Genomic DNA, 16,381 nt, shown 5'->3' on the forward strand with positions numbered 1-16,381 from the left:
ATGATCGTCCATAGGAGGTGTGAAACTTCGTTCCATCCTTCAGAAATTAGCAAAGACTGGACCTTCGCGAAGGGCTCTCCGAGTTTTCTTAAGTCTGAGAAAAAAATAATACTCAAGTACACATGATATTAATTGAATTGATCATGCACTATTGAAGATAAGAGGAAATTCATTGAGATAAGATCGTTGATATTCTAGCACCGTTATATTAATACATTTCTCGCGCATAAACGGTGTTAATTACAGTGAAATGGACGATTAACGAAAGACGTTTTAATTTCGAGCTAAATTTTCCTAATCTTACCAATAAAAAGACTTTTATAAATGCCTGGAAGGTATATCGCGAAGTTTTGCGATAATATCTGATTTAAGCCTAAAATGCGTGCGAACATGAACATTTTATCAGACGTTCGGACCAAAAAATAGGATATATTTTATGTCGAAAGTGTAGTCTGTCCAGGATTAAAATGGAATGAATTTAGAAGAGAACCACATGTAGTTTCCCGGTTGACCTAGTGATTTGTATTGTCAATTAATGAATCTCTGAGGAAATCAATATTTTTGAATATGTTTCTACCGTGTTATTTGTAACTTTGTGATATATTTGGAACCACACCATTAAATTATTATCATCCATTAAAAAATATAAGGAGAAATTTTGATGAGATATGTTATAGTCTGAAAAGATACCTAGGCATAGTTCCGTCTATTTTAATAAATCATCAGCCACTATTGTACAAAAAGAAGATACTTCGATTCCACAAGTACTTAACGAACGACTCTATCGAGTGCTAACACGTCCTACTTCTTGGGAGAACATAAAAAAACATTAAAAATCATATCTATTACAAACTAAACACGAAAATAAACATTTGTTGCGTTTTTACCATTACAACGTTCGACGTTTATTTCCTACTTTAGTTCTAAGCAATAATGTATTGTGAAGAAAATTGTCGCTACACATTTAAGATCTATAAAAGAATGTTCGAAGACACGAAAAACTTTTAGTTTCTATTTCTTTATTCCATTTTTCTACCGATACAAAACGTATGCTCGTTTTATTCGTTCTGTATGCAGAGACGGGACATATATACAAAATGTGATGTACACTACTTTCTTCAGTCGCGTTTATTTTGAAGCATCATTCTCGAAAATTTTTAGTATTCCTCGCTTTTAATTATGCTACAAATTAATTATTACTAACAACATTTTGCACATTTAACAACAATATCTTTCCTCCAGAGGAATCTTCTTGATCATGAATGAAGATATTGTGAAAATAGTGTATAATCAGCCGTAATATCAATGCTAAAATGTCGAGCTGTAACTTCGCATATCAAATCACATCGGTTAATCGTACAATTCCCACTTTCAATAAAAACTGACTAGTGGTAAATTTGTTTTCGCGAAGAAAAAATAAATTAATACCTAAGCATTCGCACATCAGCCGCCAGGGCTTGTTATCCATTTATCACATATCATGATTTTCAAACATTTATACTCTGAGAATAGCTTCCTCATTTCTCTTTATTCAATGCTTGAATAAATTCCTCAAGCTTCTCCTGAATTTGCCTTACGCGCTCTGGAAAAAATAAAAACCGTAATATAAATTCACTTTTAAGCATAAGCTTGTAAGCATAATGCAGCCTCTGTGAGAGATTCACTGAAACAAATGAACTTTTCTGTCAAATTTCTCATTCCGCACAGTTCTTCTGCCTGTAATAGTTCTCGAAAAACGTGTTTAGCAAACAAGTAAAAAATATACATACTCAGTTCTTCAGCTAAAGTGACACGTCTACCAGTCAGCAAGGTCTGTTTAATGTCATTATCTTGACTATAATCCTCTAGCACCTCTTTTATTTCTTTGTCCAATCTACGAGCCTCGCGATTCATAATTTGTTGCCGAAGGGCATTGGCAGTAACTTTCAACATTTGTTGGATTCTCCAAAAGAGGACAACGTCATTGCACTCCATCTATAGAAATGTTAAAAACGTGACCCAAATAAGTGGATTCTATTGTATTTAGTTTAAAATACACTTACTTCACTTTCGTGGCCGGTATGGTACAAATAATACCCTTTCTTGCAGTCATACGCTCTGGCCAAGCTCTGCTGTAGGAAGAATCTTCTGTACACTGGATGCCAGGATTCTCGAATGAATTCGTTATCAGTTTCTAGGCCACTTCTTTGCAAATTCTTCCTGACCGCTGTGAGCTCATCCTGCGTGAGCGTAGGTGCGTGTTTCTGCGAGTAAAAAAAAAAGAAAGGACAGATAAATATTACCCGGTTAAAAATTATTTATACTTTCTTACCTTATCCACGTAAAGAATTTTGTCTAACTCATTTTTCACTGCCGTGCGTATTCGTTGTTCCTCGGTCTGACTCTGCCAGTATAGCCATCTTTCCTTACGACCTGGACCCAACATATCTCGCAAGATTTGCTCTGTTGCTTGCAGTTTCTCTTTGACAGAAGTCTCGAGGAATCGAACAGCCTGATCCCAATCACGCTTATCATTTACGCTTCTGTCCTCCAGAGTATTCAATTGAATGACTCGCAACATTTCAGACGCCTGAAGATACATTTTAATCGGCGTTTCGTTATTCTTAATGATAACAACTAACATCGACTGGTGAAAGGCAATGGACTTACTTTTTCTTCCCAGGAATGTCGCCTCATGGCTTCGTTGACTACTGCATTTTTTAAATTGTCAAAAATATCATCGTGATCGGAACTGAGTCTTGCTTGGTTCATGAAATGTTGGAATTCCTGTTGCAAGCATTCCCAACCACTCTCGACGCTTCGAGCTGGTAATTGTTGCTCGGCCCATTGACGAAGTTTTATGTCAACGGTAGTATTAAACGTTCCTGTAAAATAAAACGAAGATATTACAGTTTGTAGTTTCTGGAAAGCGATTTTTTATAATTTTAATCTTTTGAATTTCATCGTATTACAAAACATACCTGGGTTTCCACTTTGAGCGGCAGGTAAATAGATATTCTCGAATACGTGCATGCTAACTTTGTCCCAGATTCGAACCATTAACACCTCCTCCCAGTGTCTAGGTGAGACTTGGGACAAATTTACGATTTCATCCAGGATCTCACCCCTTGCTTTTTCAAAAAGTTCGTCTCTATCTAACTCCCTTAATCTGTGTAAAATATTATATAGTGCTATATAATCTGTGATAACAAATAAATTTGAAATGATTTTGTACTTGACACAAATTTTCTATGCTATGCTTCACCTAGGGAAATTATTTTTCCATTCCGTTTCGAGGTTAAATCTAGTAGCTTTGAAGGCATCTGCTTGCTGCTCCACGGTCTCTCGAACCATCTTCCAAAAGCACTCTGCAACCGCTAGACTCAGGTTTCTCGTGGTGACCTGACCAGACATTACTAAACCATCCCTATTAGAAATAATAAAAAGAAAAAAACAATACGGCCCATAAACTCTGGTAACATTATGAAAGTTACTCCGCAAAGTAACTATTCATTTACCCTAAAGTTACGTACTTAAAGAGTTTTGAATTTCTAAAGAATTTTTCCTCATAATCTTTGATCGTTTGTATGCTATCATCCTGTCTGCCACGGCCAGTAACAACGGCAAAGTAACCTAACGCCTTCATAGGGAATAGTTTGCCAGATAGTATCTTACGAACGCGTTCTGGATTAGCCGAGTTTTCCTCCGCTAAGTCTACCTATCGATATAAAAGTTACCTTACAGATTGATGCTTCCCTCCTTGATCTAAATACAATTGAATGTTCCTCTAAATAATTGTCATACCTTGGTCAAAACAAAAATTGTTCGTTTGCCAGACGGGTCCATTTGAGATACGAGATCCGTCACGTTGCTTCGTTCCGCATCTACAGAGCCATCTTGGATGCATAAAATAATTGCATTAGGATTGCTCATGTACTGTTGTGTCATCTGTCGAATGGCATCTCGTGTGTCTTCTGCCATGTCAACTGTAACTGTCTGTTGCAAAAATTTCATAAATTTCTAGTTTGGAAACATGTAATGTTCATGGGTACAAAGTATTACTTACGCTAATTATGCCTGGCAGATCAACGAGAACCATACGTTGCAAACCTGGTCCTTTCACAGTCATCGAAATTACATCTTGACTGACTGTTTTGCCGTTTTTAACGCTGTTCTTCATACGGATCTCTACTTCGCGTCTTAATTCTGCCAGCTCGGATTCTTTCGTCAAATCGAACTCACGCGAACTGTCTTTGAATTGAGCTATATGATAAGGTCCTTCACTTAACGTCACTTTGACTGGAGCCCTTGTCATCATTTCACCACCGCCTCTGAAAAATAAAATTGATATGATGCAATAACAATTTTCACCGAATTCAATTAACTTGCATCTGAATATATAAATAGTTGTAATTATTTTTAACTACCTGGGGAATATTCTTGCTTGAGCAATCATCTCTAATACTGATGTTTTACCAGAACTTTGATCACCAACCACAACCACTCTTGGTAAATGATCCGCAGTGGAGTAGGTACTATCATAATCACTAAGTTCGTCCAAAACATCGCTGTACATGTCGATTAAAGATTTCTGGAAAGAAATGTAAAATTGATATGTGGGATTAATTAAATTTTATGTAAAATCGTATTTCAATTACTTTTATCTTCTTGTTGCTCAGTTTCTGATTACCACGCAGGAGCATCTGTTTCCTGAGCTCCTTGTTTTCTCTTTCTAATCTCTCTAGTTCACGCTGGTATCTCAATTGTATTTGCATCACTTCTTCCTGCATCGCGTTCAATCTCTCTTGCGACTTTTCTTTGAATAAAATTACGACCCGCGTGTGTAATTATAAGCGTCAATAAATTAGGGAGGCACGAATTGGAATACACTAACATGTACATACGAGCTTTTTTACGTTCCTCTTCAACATTCTCGTCAACTAGCGGCCGAGCAAATGCTACAGTGTTATTTGATATCTGCTCCTTTGTATCTGTTTTGAAGAGTTTAGAAAATTCATTGTACTTTTTATGCCATTTACGACAAAGTAACTAGAGCAGGTTACTCGTGCAAGAAAGAGAAAGTTGTAGATTATGAAAATGTATTTTTAAATCAAAGAATTGGCAAAGTGATAGAGTATAATAGAGTATTAAATAACAGCATTTAATCAATTTAATCGATAGTTTAAAGAAAGACATGTAATGTCTAAAATGGCACAACCAGAACCAAGTTTTTTCAACTGCAATACATTATATAATTATTTCTTCAAAATATCGATTGAATTATTAATATAGCAATAGTAATGGAAAGATATATTCCTGACCTTATTAGAATGTGATAAAAAATGAAAAATGAAAATGAAAAAAAGGGTCTGTCCCATTCAGTATTTAAGTTTAAACATGTACATATTTTTAGTAATTTCAATATGGAATTAAGCGGATCCAAGAAGATATCCATTTGTGAGAATAATATTGAAATACAAGTAGCAAAGATAATTAGTGTACTCATATTGTATTTCACGTTCAATGAATACATTAGAATTCATTCAGTTGAGAATTGGTATAACAATTTTCATAGTTTAGTATGAAAAGGATTCAACTAAGGAATCAGAAATGAATTAAAATAAATGGACATCTACTGTGCGCTGTATTTGAATTGTCCAAAAAATAATTAGTTAAAAAAAAAATGCTGAATGGACAGACGATAAAATGCAAATCCCGATCATTTTACACACCTGAATAAAGTTGGTATACTATTGATGAGATTGCGTCAAATATACCTGAACAGAACAGACCATAATAATATATTTCTAGCTGAATAAATGCACATAGTGGAGATTGTTTGAAAAGCAATTGTGGGAAACGGGAAGATCCTTTGAATAATTACTTTTATGTTCTCAAAGAGTAAATGAAACTCAATTCGCTTATGCAAACATAAAAAGTGCAAAAGCAGGCATAGAATGAATTAGAAATATGAAAGGAGGAATTAAAATTACAAACTGTAGGAATTGCAAAATAATAAGATAGGAAAACGTCAGGCAAATTTTCAAATTAATTGGTAATGGGAAAATTTTAATGGCATCACAGTTAGGTGTTTCTTAGCATATGTGAATTATAAAATGGATCTGCATTCAGCTTATGATTAAAAGAAATATTCACACCTGTTTCATTTTGGTTAACTTCGGCTGCCCTGATAGCGTCGTCCAGTCTTTGATTAAACCATTCTCTGTACTCTTTATACTTAGCTTCTCCCAGCTGCTTTATACGTGGATCTGTTTATGCGTACCCATTTTTCATGTCTCTATATATTCCCTTTTTTGCCTCACGTTTTCATATATTCTCAAATAATTTTGCGTAGTATGATACTTACCTAGATCAATTTTGTCAGACAATATTTCTTTAACGGATATAAATGATTCACGAATGTTGTTCCATTTCTCTTCATTGGGAAATATATTGTCCAGCCAGCTCATGTCTGGCATCACTTCCTTCCACTGTTCATATTTCTTTAAGGAAGCATATTTTTGTAAACACGCTGTACATGTACAAAATCGCTCAACTAGCTTTGCTGCATTGCTATTTTAAATACCTTTTGCAAAGTTACTCCACTTCCAACTGCTCCGCCCAGTAAAAGATATCGAACTTTCAATGCCCCCCTTAAAACTCTTCCAATAAACATTGCGTATGCACGATTAGGATTTCCAAAATAACGTATGTGCGGCGATGATAGCAAAGGTCTGTAAACCTTGTTCATTTTGCTCGATGTTAAATTTCTTGCGTTAAATAGGGGTACAGGGTATCGTGATGTTTTTGAAACCAACACGATTCTGTCACTGTAAAAAGATAGATTGGAGTTTAAAAATATACAGAAGAAGTTTAACAACACATACAATCGAGCACTGTAATTAGTTACAGAAACAAGACAATCTTAACAGATTTAAGGAATTCATCAAATTCTAAAACCTAACCTAAAAGGAAGCAGAGTTCCAGGAAGAAATAGTGAAAGTACACCATAAAGTTAGACGTGCATCACGAGATTTTCAAGGAAATGTTATTATTTCGTGTGTACTGTAATGACCTTACCCTATTTTGCCACAGAGAATTTGCTTCATCTTTTTTGGAGCACGGTTCATGCAGCGGACACCGAAAAACGATTACTAAAATATATTGCTCTGATATATATCATATATCAAATGAACCATGTAAAAATTTTTCTAAAACCCAAGCGAAGCGACAGAGTTCTGTTAGCAATTCATTCTTTCACAGTTCCACCTATTTCAGCGATGCATACACGCACTGCAAAAACGGAGACACTGTTTTCAAGAAGCACATGCGTGAAAGTGTGTAATTCTGCCTTATCGACGAATAGAAATAGGTTTTAAATTTCGACCAATCAGATCGCTGCAACGAATGAAAGCGTGGCATTTAAAAATGGCGTTCTACGATTGTTCGAATCAGGTTAAAATAAGATTCTGGATAATTAATAATAAAGGTTGCGTTTCTATAATATTCCAATGCTGATCAGCTTGAAACTACGTTTATAATAAATAGTAAATGTTAGAGAGTCTTGTTTTCTTAACTGGAATAAAATATTTGTCATTTGTATGCTTGTGAAAAGAATCGATTCTTGTTTTCCCCGCTCTTTCTCAAATTTAAATCACCATTTAAAATCCATCTATCGAATAAAGAGTTGTATCGACTGTACGCAACTTCAGTCTTGTGCCACAAACGAATGTTAATATGAACTTGACAATTTATTATTTGTAATAGTTAACTTACATTTGTGCAAATGAAACTGAAGTTCAATTAAGAAGTGACTGTTAAATAATACTAATTACAGCAAGTGGAAGTTCTTCTTTTCTCATCGAATAAGAAAACTAAAGTAAGTAGGAATTCAGCTTTTATGATCGTCGAATATTTTACTATTATTATCGAAGGAATTTCAACAATTTTAATGATTATTCGTTTCTATTTTAATTATATATGTATGCGTATATATGTGCATATTTCAACGAGTCCCTCTTTTCTCTATGTGATGTTAACTATAATAATTATCAAGAAGAAAATGCAATTCGCTAGGGTTTATTTTAAATTTGCTGGGAATTCGTTATACCAAAACTATTAGGGGGGGACCTACTTTGGAACCCCTGGCGCCATCTCTGCGAAAAGTGCTCAAACTGGTTGCACATAATTATCGACAGCAAAGTAAACTACTGAAGAACTGCTAACGCCATCTGTGCGGAAAGAACTGAAACTAATGCTCGACTAGTTTCACTTCTTCTTTGAGAGATGGCGCTAGTAGTTTTAAGTAGTTTACTTCGCTGTCGATAACGCTGTGCGATCAGTTTGAGCACTTTTTGCAGAGATGGCGCCAGGGGTCCTAGAGTAGAGTTGGTATCATCTGTCTCACTCTTTCTCATAGCTTTCTTATATATCTTTCTCTCTCTTACCTCTAAAGCGGGAAACATACAAGAAATTACAATAAAACTACTGAAATATACAATAAATTACAATAAAATTACTGAAATAATCAAGATATTACAATAAAATTAGCAAAATGTGCAATAAATTACAATAAAACTAATAGATTGTAATTTATTGTATGTTTCTATAGTTTTATTGTAATTTATTGTATGTTTCTATAGTTTTATTGTAAGCTCTTGTATATTTCAGTCGTTTCATTATAATTTACTGTATATTTTAATAATTTTCTTGTATATCTCACTAGTTTCGTTGTAATTTCAGTATAATTTATTCGCATAGAAATCTTACTTTCCACTTCGAAAACAGAATGCGTCGCATCGTTTTCTAGAGAACAGAGGTGCCCAATTACCATCAGACTTGATTCTTTAATCATTTTATTTTTCCTTTTGCAATCCTTATATTACAAAACATACTTTTCCAGACACATTGAAAATATGCTCTATTTACAATCGGATTGTTGCCTAGTTTTGTTTTGTGCTAACCATCTCGTCGTCGCTGTTATTTGTTTTTTTTTTCTTTTTTCCCCCCGGCTGTTCGTCTTTATAGGAATAATATTAATATATCTATTCGCATAGGCTCTCGTATAATAATATGATTATGGCAGTACATTTACATTAAAGTCTATCTCATTATCTTTTTTTCTTTTTAATCATTTCTGTTATTACATTCAATTATCATCTCGTATTTATGTTCATATTTATATATATATAACTTTTTGTTTTCTGTCTCGAATATTTATATATATATATACCATATGAAAGTCTACGGTAGTTAGAATTATGTGCATCAACTAGGCGTACGAAAGGAAAGTCTCTATCGATCCTTTATCGTTACAAGCTTCATCTTTAAATAATTGGCAATCAGCTTGTCGATGCCGCGACATGAGATCTAGGGAAAAAAATTCGAACGCATCGAACGAGAGAAAAGTATATATATATATACATATATATACTTTTATTATTATTTTATATATATATATATAGATTTCACATGTTGAACGACTAATTACGCTAAAGCGACTCCTCAAAAATCTCGATTCAAACACGACTCCGACGCAAAAAAAGAAAAAAGAAAAATTGCCGGTTCACAAAAAACAGCCGGCAACGCAGATTTTTCCCTTTTTTTTCGATAACTGCGATATGTACGAATCACAAAAAGCCCGGCAAAAGCACGCTACTCGATTGGACCCCAGTTTACATCGTCCTTTTATATAAATTAAATTAGCTGACATTTTATTTTTCCACCTGCTCTAATATTTTTTTCTTCTCCATCGTTTCCCCTTCCGATTAACGTTTAATCTCTCATTATTTCTGTTCGTCGTCACCTAAAGATCCGCTACGTTAACTAAAACGTTACAAATGTCCCTAGTATTGTCTAAAGGTGCTCATAACTTTTTTTGTTTTTCTTATTTCTTTTAATGTCCGCTATTTTCTCACATTCAGTCTAAGTTAGATTATATTTATAATATTTATAAGGGCTTGGAATTATTATGTCCTTAATGTAATACGAGCTAGTCATTTTTTTTTTATTATTAATGCCAAGCTGCTATGTACAGGTTGCCATTTTGTTTCCTTCTTCTTCTCCTTCTTATACAACTTGATTACACCGCGTGGCGTGTTCCGTGAATTAAAAAAAAAAAAAAAGAAAAGAAAACTCGACACACACACCTCGATCGATCCACGTTTCTCTTCTTTCACAGTACATACGTATAACCGAAAGAAATCGAATTGCTTCTGGCAGTAGGTTGTTCCCATCGTGCACGATGGAACAAATAAGCGTCGATTATGAATGTTCGCAGCGCCACGTTCTACAAACTATAATAGCGTCGACTATAATCGAAGGAAAATTGAAAAGGAAAAAAGAACTAAATTCTCGTATACTTGTAAAAGAACACGAAGAAAAATGTGAACAGTTACAGTTTCTCGACTCTTCTACGATACAGTCTCTCCCCTAATTTCTTTAATTCTATAACTTCCGTTTGATATAATTCTATATTTTTCATCAACTGGTTACAACCTGTTCCCTTGTTGCTGGTTCCAGCAAAACGGTTTGCCTTGTCACACAGCAACGGAACAATGCATTAGCTACCTTAAACAATCTTACACCACCCATTCACTTTTCTTTCTCTCTCTCTTTCTCTCTCGCTCTCTTTCTCTCTTTCTCTACCTAAGACTAGTATCAAAAAATCTGGTTACACTATTTCTGTGGTTAGAAAAGTCTCTCTTCTAATCGTTTCGACTGCAATCCTGCGGTGCGCGTTAAGAAATCCAGTCCAGACTTTAGAAAAAAGAACCGTGCGCTCCTCGCGAGCGTCCCTAGTCGCTTGGAAAAAAACCTAGTCGTGAAATGCGTATCAAAAGTTGCTGTTTCTATACTCCTCAGCTTCTTCTATCTATCTCCTCTCTATACACGCCTCCGTTCTCCCGCTCTAAATATTCTAAACGATCCAGCCCTGACCTGTCCAGGTCTGAATCGCTGCTAGTTACTTCGACGATTTCTACTTATAAAACACGTATCAAGAAGCGTCTAGTCTTTAATGCTCTTGCTCCAAACTCTGCGAGCCATCCAGCCATGGTTCCTGACTTCAGAGAAAGGAACACTGTATTCCTCAGCGCGTTCCTAGCCAGCTGGAAATATCTTGGAAGTTCTCTCCAATAGAAGAATGCCATTCTTCCGCTTGTTCGACAAATCTAGTCGTGAAACACGTATCAAGAGGTGCTGTTTCTGTGCTTTTTACTCTTCGCCCTACCAGGCTCGAATTCGTCCTCGCTCCTCCTCCGTTTTTCCTTCAGTTGCTTCTCCATAGCCAGCATAGTGATCATCCTCTTGTGGGAGTCACCTACGATCCATCCGTGTTGCTCCTGGCGGTCGTCCTCCTCCTCTTCGACCGCGGGTACCACTTCGAGCATTTCCTCCTCGTCGCTTGAACTGGACCAGTAGTACAACTGATTGGCAGCTGCCCGTTTACGGCGGCCAATGGCAACTCCGACCCCCTCTTCGACCTTGTTCCAGGATTTCGTTGTCTTCAGCTCTTCGTCGTCGGAGTCTCGCTTGCCGCTGGAAGATCTGCGCTCCTTGTCCTTCGATCCCTTCGAATCTGTCCTGTTCCTTCTATCGCCGTTCGAACTTTTGCTCTTCTTACCCGTGGTTGTGACTTTCGTCTCCGATTTCGGAGTCTTTTTGGGTTTCGTCGGGGACTTGGAGTGTTTCTTCTGTTTCGCAGGACAGTCTTGATTATTCTCACTTTCGTGATTGGTTTCAGACTTGTTGCAAGTGTTCTCTAAATCGCTTAACCCTTCGACGCTGCTCTTCGCGTAGGGATCGTCGTCCTTGTTCTGTTTCTTCTGTTTCTCTTTCGCTTGGTGTTTCTTTTTCTGCGTTGGTTCCTGTGCCACGTTGTTCTCGTTCGTTTCGATGCTCTCCGGTTCATTCGTCCCGTTTACATCCGTCTTTGGGTTAGAGGTGTTGTGCGCGAAGGACTCCTTCTTCTTTCCAACCTCCCTCAGAATCTCCTCCTCTATGGCCTTTTGCTCCTTGGCTATCATCTGCTCGTGCTTCTTCTCTATGTATCTTTCTTTCCTCTTCTCCTTCGATTCTCTCTTCTGCTTCCGTTGCTTCTCGTGGTCCGATCTGTCGCTCGTTCTCCTCTCCCTCGGGTTCACTATTTCCTCGTCGGAGCTACTTATCTCCGCCAGCAATCCCTGCTTTCCGATGGCACATTTTCTCTGCCTCCTCGTCGGCTGGAAGTCCATCAATATCCTCTCCTGCTCCTCTTGCATTTTCTTCAGCTGCTGCTCTTTCCTCTTTTTCGACTCTTGCACCTTCCTGCTCAGGAACACGTGGAGTGGAAGATTCTCGGATTCCTTCTGCGGTTTTTCATTGCTCGTCAGCTTTTCTGGCAAGGCTAGAAGATCGTTGTCCGGTTCCTCCTCTTGTTCTTCCGCAGGAGTGGGGGATTTTACTGTCGGTTCGTCGATAGGGTGGAACGTGTCCTTCTCAGGCTCTGCTGTCACTACCGTCAAGTTATTAATGTGGTCCGCTGTTTTTGTGGCTCTGTTCAGGTTACCATAATTCGTTTCTAGATGCGCTTCGTTGTCAGCCTGATCCAGGATGTCCAAAGCTTCCTCCAATGGGATCAGCTCGTTCTCTTGCATGTAGTCTGTCTTGGTCTCAGTCTTCTCTCGCGGCAAGCTGGGACTCTTCGTCCTAGGCTCTTCCGGGACGTTTGGTCGTTCCGTTGGTACCAGGTCTTCCATATCGGAATCGACGATGGAACTGTCTTCTCTGTACAGATCGTCCATTTCGAAATTCCTCTCGTATTGATTCTCAGTTTCGTCGTCGCTGTTCTTCTGTTCGTCCATATCTTTCCTCTCGTCGATGACCAGAGGATGATCCGACATCTCCGACTCGGACTTCTTGTTGTCGCAATCATGCTTGGCTTCGTCGTCCTTTAAATCGTGACTCGTCCAGTCAGGCGGGTTGTCCTCGTTCTCAGAACAATACTTGGTCGTTAATTCTTGACCCTGTTCCGCGTTCTCCAATTTCGCCACCTTCTTCGTGGTCTTCTTCGCTCGCCTCTGCCTCCTGGACTCGTAGTCGACATCGCCAACCTCGAATTCACTCTCTGACGAAGTGTACAGTTCCGCGAAGATGTTCTGTTTCCCTTTCGAGCACGTCCTTTGGCTTTTCGAGATGCCCACGCCAACGTCCTCGGCCTTCACAGCGGTTCTGTACTCGTCGGAGCTGTCGTTCTCGTACCAAGCGTTCCTGGCCTTCTTCTTCAGATTTTTGCTGCGCTTCTTCAACTTCGGATGCTTCAGAGACGACTCGACGGTCCTCTTGCCTTTTGGTGGTTTTCTCTCCACGAACTCGTCCATTGGCCCGGTGATGACTGGACGCTGTTGATCCTCGCTCTGGAAGGACTTCAAAGCCCCCTTCGTCTTCGGTGCGAACTTCTCCAGCTCCTTGAACTTCTTGTCGATCATGGACTCCAGTCTGGTGCTGAGAGCGTCGCCAGTTTTCCCGTTCTCCAGACTGTCTCCAATGGCCTTGGACATTAAACCGGCTACGTCCACTTCCTTGGTCTTCAGGCAGCTCACCTCGTACCCTGGCCTACTCCTGTAAGACATAACGGTGCCCAGATTGGGCTCCGCCTGACTTTCCTCCTCGTCGAACTCGTAGACGTCCTTGATCCTGCTCGAGACGAACTCATCCTTCCTGTCGAATCCATCGCGACGTTTTTTCCTCTCGGCCAGACCGCCGTGCTCGCTGCGACGGATCAGAGGGAAGTCCTGATGCTTCTTCATCCTCTTCGCCTTCCGTTGCCTGTGCACGTTCAGCTCTCGAAGCGCTGCTTCCGTCTTCGACTTCTCCTGCTGTTTTCTATCGTTCATCTCCTTCTTCCGTTCGAAGAGCTCCTTGATGGGGTTCCTGGACTTCTTTTGAACGTCCTTGGGCATGATTATCGGATCTGGTACCGAGTCCTTGGTCAGGGTGATCTTAGCTGGCTGAACCACTTCTCTGGGCGCTGGTTCTCCTGCTGTTGAGGTGGGTGCCCTCGCGCACGCCAGCTCTGCTAGAACCTTCATCGGTGTGGATCCACTATAGACAGAATAATCTTGCGTTAAACAATTTCTAGATTAAAATTTATAGACTGCGTTAATCGGTGTCTCTGTTTATCAACTGTTTTGAACACAACGCTATACTAATTATTAGATTGCACCACGTATGGATGAGCTTAATCCAGGGTGACGGGTTAACATTGTAACGATACTCGAACAGGGTACTGTATTATTCGCGAATTCAGGATACTGTACACGAAACGTTTTTGTAACAGGATTTCTACGCGAAAATCCTATCCGGTTCTTTGTGCTGGGGAAACTGTCGCATATATATCAGTATACCCATTACGTGACAATAGGTTCGCTGGCATCTGGAGCATATTTATCCTTCCGCATTTCCTGTTCCGCGCCGTGGAATCGCTAAATCCGTCTGGCGAGAGAAACTCTCGTCCAACCGGGGTTTTCATCGAGGCTGGGCCGTTGTTTGGCCAAATAACGAAGTCGGAATGTATATTCCACAGGCTGTTATGTGGAGATACCTTATCCTGGGTGGGTGGAGTGACGGGCTCAGATCAATACGTAACAGAAACGAATAGGGAACCGTTCGACGAGATTGGAGTTCGTTATTTACAGATATAACTCTGTTTCGAGGATTGCAGACTATCTCAGGGATTCTACGAGTCAGACTCCTGCGTAGATGGTTTGGTGATCCTTGTCGGATGGACTTTCGAAGTGTTTGAATTCTTGGAATACACACAGACGGAATTCGTGAGGCACGGAATATTTAAAACGATTTTCCAGAAGCTAAAAAGACAGAAATACTATTTGTCGCTGACAATTTCCACATTTGTATCGAATTTTTTTACATTCATGACGAGTAAAAACGCCGACTGTTAAAGAGCGACGCGGATATCAATATTCAGAACAATCCTCTAAATAACACAAGGCTGTATCGATGACTGGTCGAACAAAAGCAGGGAATTATGTTGCTGTGCAAGCCAAAGGCGCAATCAACAGGTGCGGGAATGAAAAATGGATTCTGATATTTGATCCATCCCACGAAATAACGACCGACTAGCCAACAATTCTGTTCACCTCTCGCTAAACTGTTCTCATTTCGCCCTCTCCAACAGCACCCTCGATTAAACGATCGTATCAGTCCCGTGCACGACGAGCTACTCACTTGTGATCATGCTTTTCATTGCTGTGAAGCAAGTTGGACAACGCTTTGTCCAGTAAACCACCCAACGAGGAGTTCATCTTGCTCTTCAGCCCAGACGGGTCCAGAGCCAGTTTCCCTGCGTTCTGCGACCCCTGCAAGTCTCTCACGTGCAGCGTGTCGTTGTAACCGCCGTTGGAGAGATTTGCAGCGGGCAGATGCCTCTGATCTTGAGGATTGCCGTACGAATTCCTGAGGATCTCTTGCTCGTGGTTCTTCGAGCCATGCACGCCATTGAGGAGCTCGTTGCCGTTCTTCTGACCGAACGTGCTGGCTATCAGACTCTCGCTCTCTCTCATCCGTTGCTGGATCTTGTCTCTGAGCTTGTTGTTGTGCTCGAACGCGACGTCCAGGCTGTCCTCGTAGCCCAAGTTGTCCACCCTGGACACGTCCGGGCTGGCTGACCTGCTCGATTGCTCGCTCCTCGGATTCCTGCTGTTCCTTTTCGGATAATCTCTTTCCCTGGTGCTGTACATCTCCTCGCCCAGCAGCTGAAACGGTTTCAATTCATCGATATCGATCTGGTTACGGTAAACACGTTGGTTTCGCGAGGGTGTCGACACCCCATCGGCTTCGTTCTCTGCGACGTGCATGAATGTACAGAGTGGACCATTCCAGTGCGAGGCGCGCCATATCTCGCGTACGGTTCTGTGGGGAATCCAACGAGTTATGGCGAGAGAAAGAAAGAAAGTATATCGGAGGTGGAGCTGAAATGGGCCAGTCTGCAACATGCAGGATAGTATTGAGTGTAGCTCGAGATAATTTCATCGGGTGTACATTCGGATCGGTGGAATTGGATTCACCGACTCCAAAGACTCGAAAAAGGTATTCTTCGTCTGCAATTTAGTTCTTTGTTAATACGAACGGAAAGTGTTAGTAACGCTAAGCTGAACGTCTTTTTTCTTTTTTTTTAAATAGGAAAGTTTAGTTCTTCGTTTATGGAAAGAGATAGTGCGAAGTAACTTTAAGTAAAAGACAACGCGTTTCAGCGGAGGACTGTAGTTCGAATTCGGTTTAGTAATGGCCAGCGTTGGTTACTCGTAATTTTCTGAGACGCTAAACATCGTTCGGAGCGGAGGACAAGTTTCGCAATTATCGTACACACTAAGAAATGTCGAAGGAATGAGAGAACTACCTTTTG

At 39.6% G+C, this 16,381-nt stretch overlaps 2 protein-coding genes across 3 annotated transcripts in view; both read right to left on the bottom strand.

The window, feature by feature from the left end:
• Positions 1-695: 695 nt before the first annotated feature.
• On the bottom strand, positions 696-7,305 carry Opa1 (Opa1 mitochondrial dynamin like GTPase). 2 transcript variants are annotated; one of them, XM_076901433.1, is made up of 18 exons: positions 7,060-7,305; positions 6,566-6,809; positions 6,347-6,482; positions 6,138-6,248; positions 5,712-5,756; positions 4,884-4,970; positions 4,638-4,795; positions 4,407-4,570; positions 4,046-4,310; positions 3,784-3,975; positions 3,513-3,697; positions 3,245-3,406; positions 2,961-3,148; positions 2,650-2,864; positions 2,312-2,569; positions 2,043-2,243; positions 1,770-1,974; positions 696-1,582 (listed from the first exon to the last, which is right to left on the bottom strand). In XM_076901433.1, exons 1-18 carry the CDS (start codon positions 7,107-7,109, stop codon positions 1,518-1,520), a joined length of 2,931 nt encoding a protein of 976 aa, XP_076757548.1. In that variant the 5' UTR covers positions 7,110-7,305; the 3' UTR covers positions 696-1,517. The 2 variants fall into 2 exon arrangements, with proteins under 2 accessions (XP_076757548.1, XP_076757550.1); XM_076901435.1 differs by lacking the exon at positions 5,712-5,756.
• A 1,512-nt stretch (positions 7,306-8,817) lies between these two features.
• LOC143426607 (uncharacterized) overlaps positions 8,818-16,381 on the bottom strand; it is a 53,837-nt gene continuing 46,273 nt past the window's right edge. The window contains exons 8-10 of the mRNA XM_076900181.1: positions 15,205-15,731; positions 9,451-14,061; positions 8,818-9,411 (exon numbers count right to left, since the gene is read on the bottom strand). Of these exons, the coding sequence (XP_076756296.1) occupies positions 11,169-14,061; positions 15,205-15,731 (3,420 nt within the window). The 3' untranslated portion in view covers positions 8,818-9,411; positions 9,451-11,168. The remainder of the gene's footprint in view (positions 9,412-9,450; positions 14,062-15,204; positions 15,732-16,381) is intronic.

This window comes from Xylocopa sonorina, chromosome 9, assembly GCF_050948175.1.
Source record: "Xylocopa sonorina isolate GNS202 chromosome 9, iyXylSono1_principal, whole genome shotgun sequence".
Taxonomy (NCBI): Eukaryota; Metazoa; Arthropoda; class Insecta; order Hymenoptera; family Apidae; genus Xylocopa; species Xylocopa sonorina.

What these genes read in the sequence shown, in the direction of transcription:
- Opa1 (XM_076901433.1), bottom strand. Translation starts at nt 7,109, where the DNA reads ATGAACCGTGCTCCAAAAAAGATGAAGCAAATTCTCTGTGGCAAAATA. An exon ending in AGTATACCAACTTTATTCAG is followed by an intron (nt 4,971 to 5,711) that starts GTGTGTAAAATG and finishes TCTTCAAAACAG; the next exon opens with ATACAAAGGAGCAGATATCA. An exon ending in TGGAAAAATAATTTCCCTAG is followed by an intron (nt 3,149 to 3,244) that starts GTGAAGCATAGC and finishes TATTTTACACAG; the next exon opens with ATTAAGGGAGTTAGATAGAG.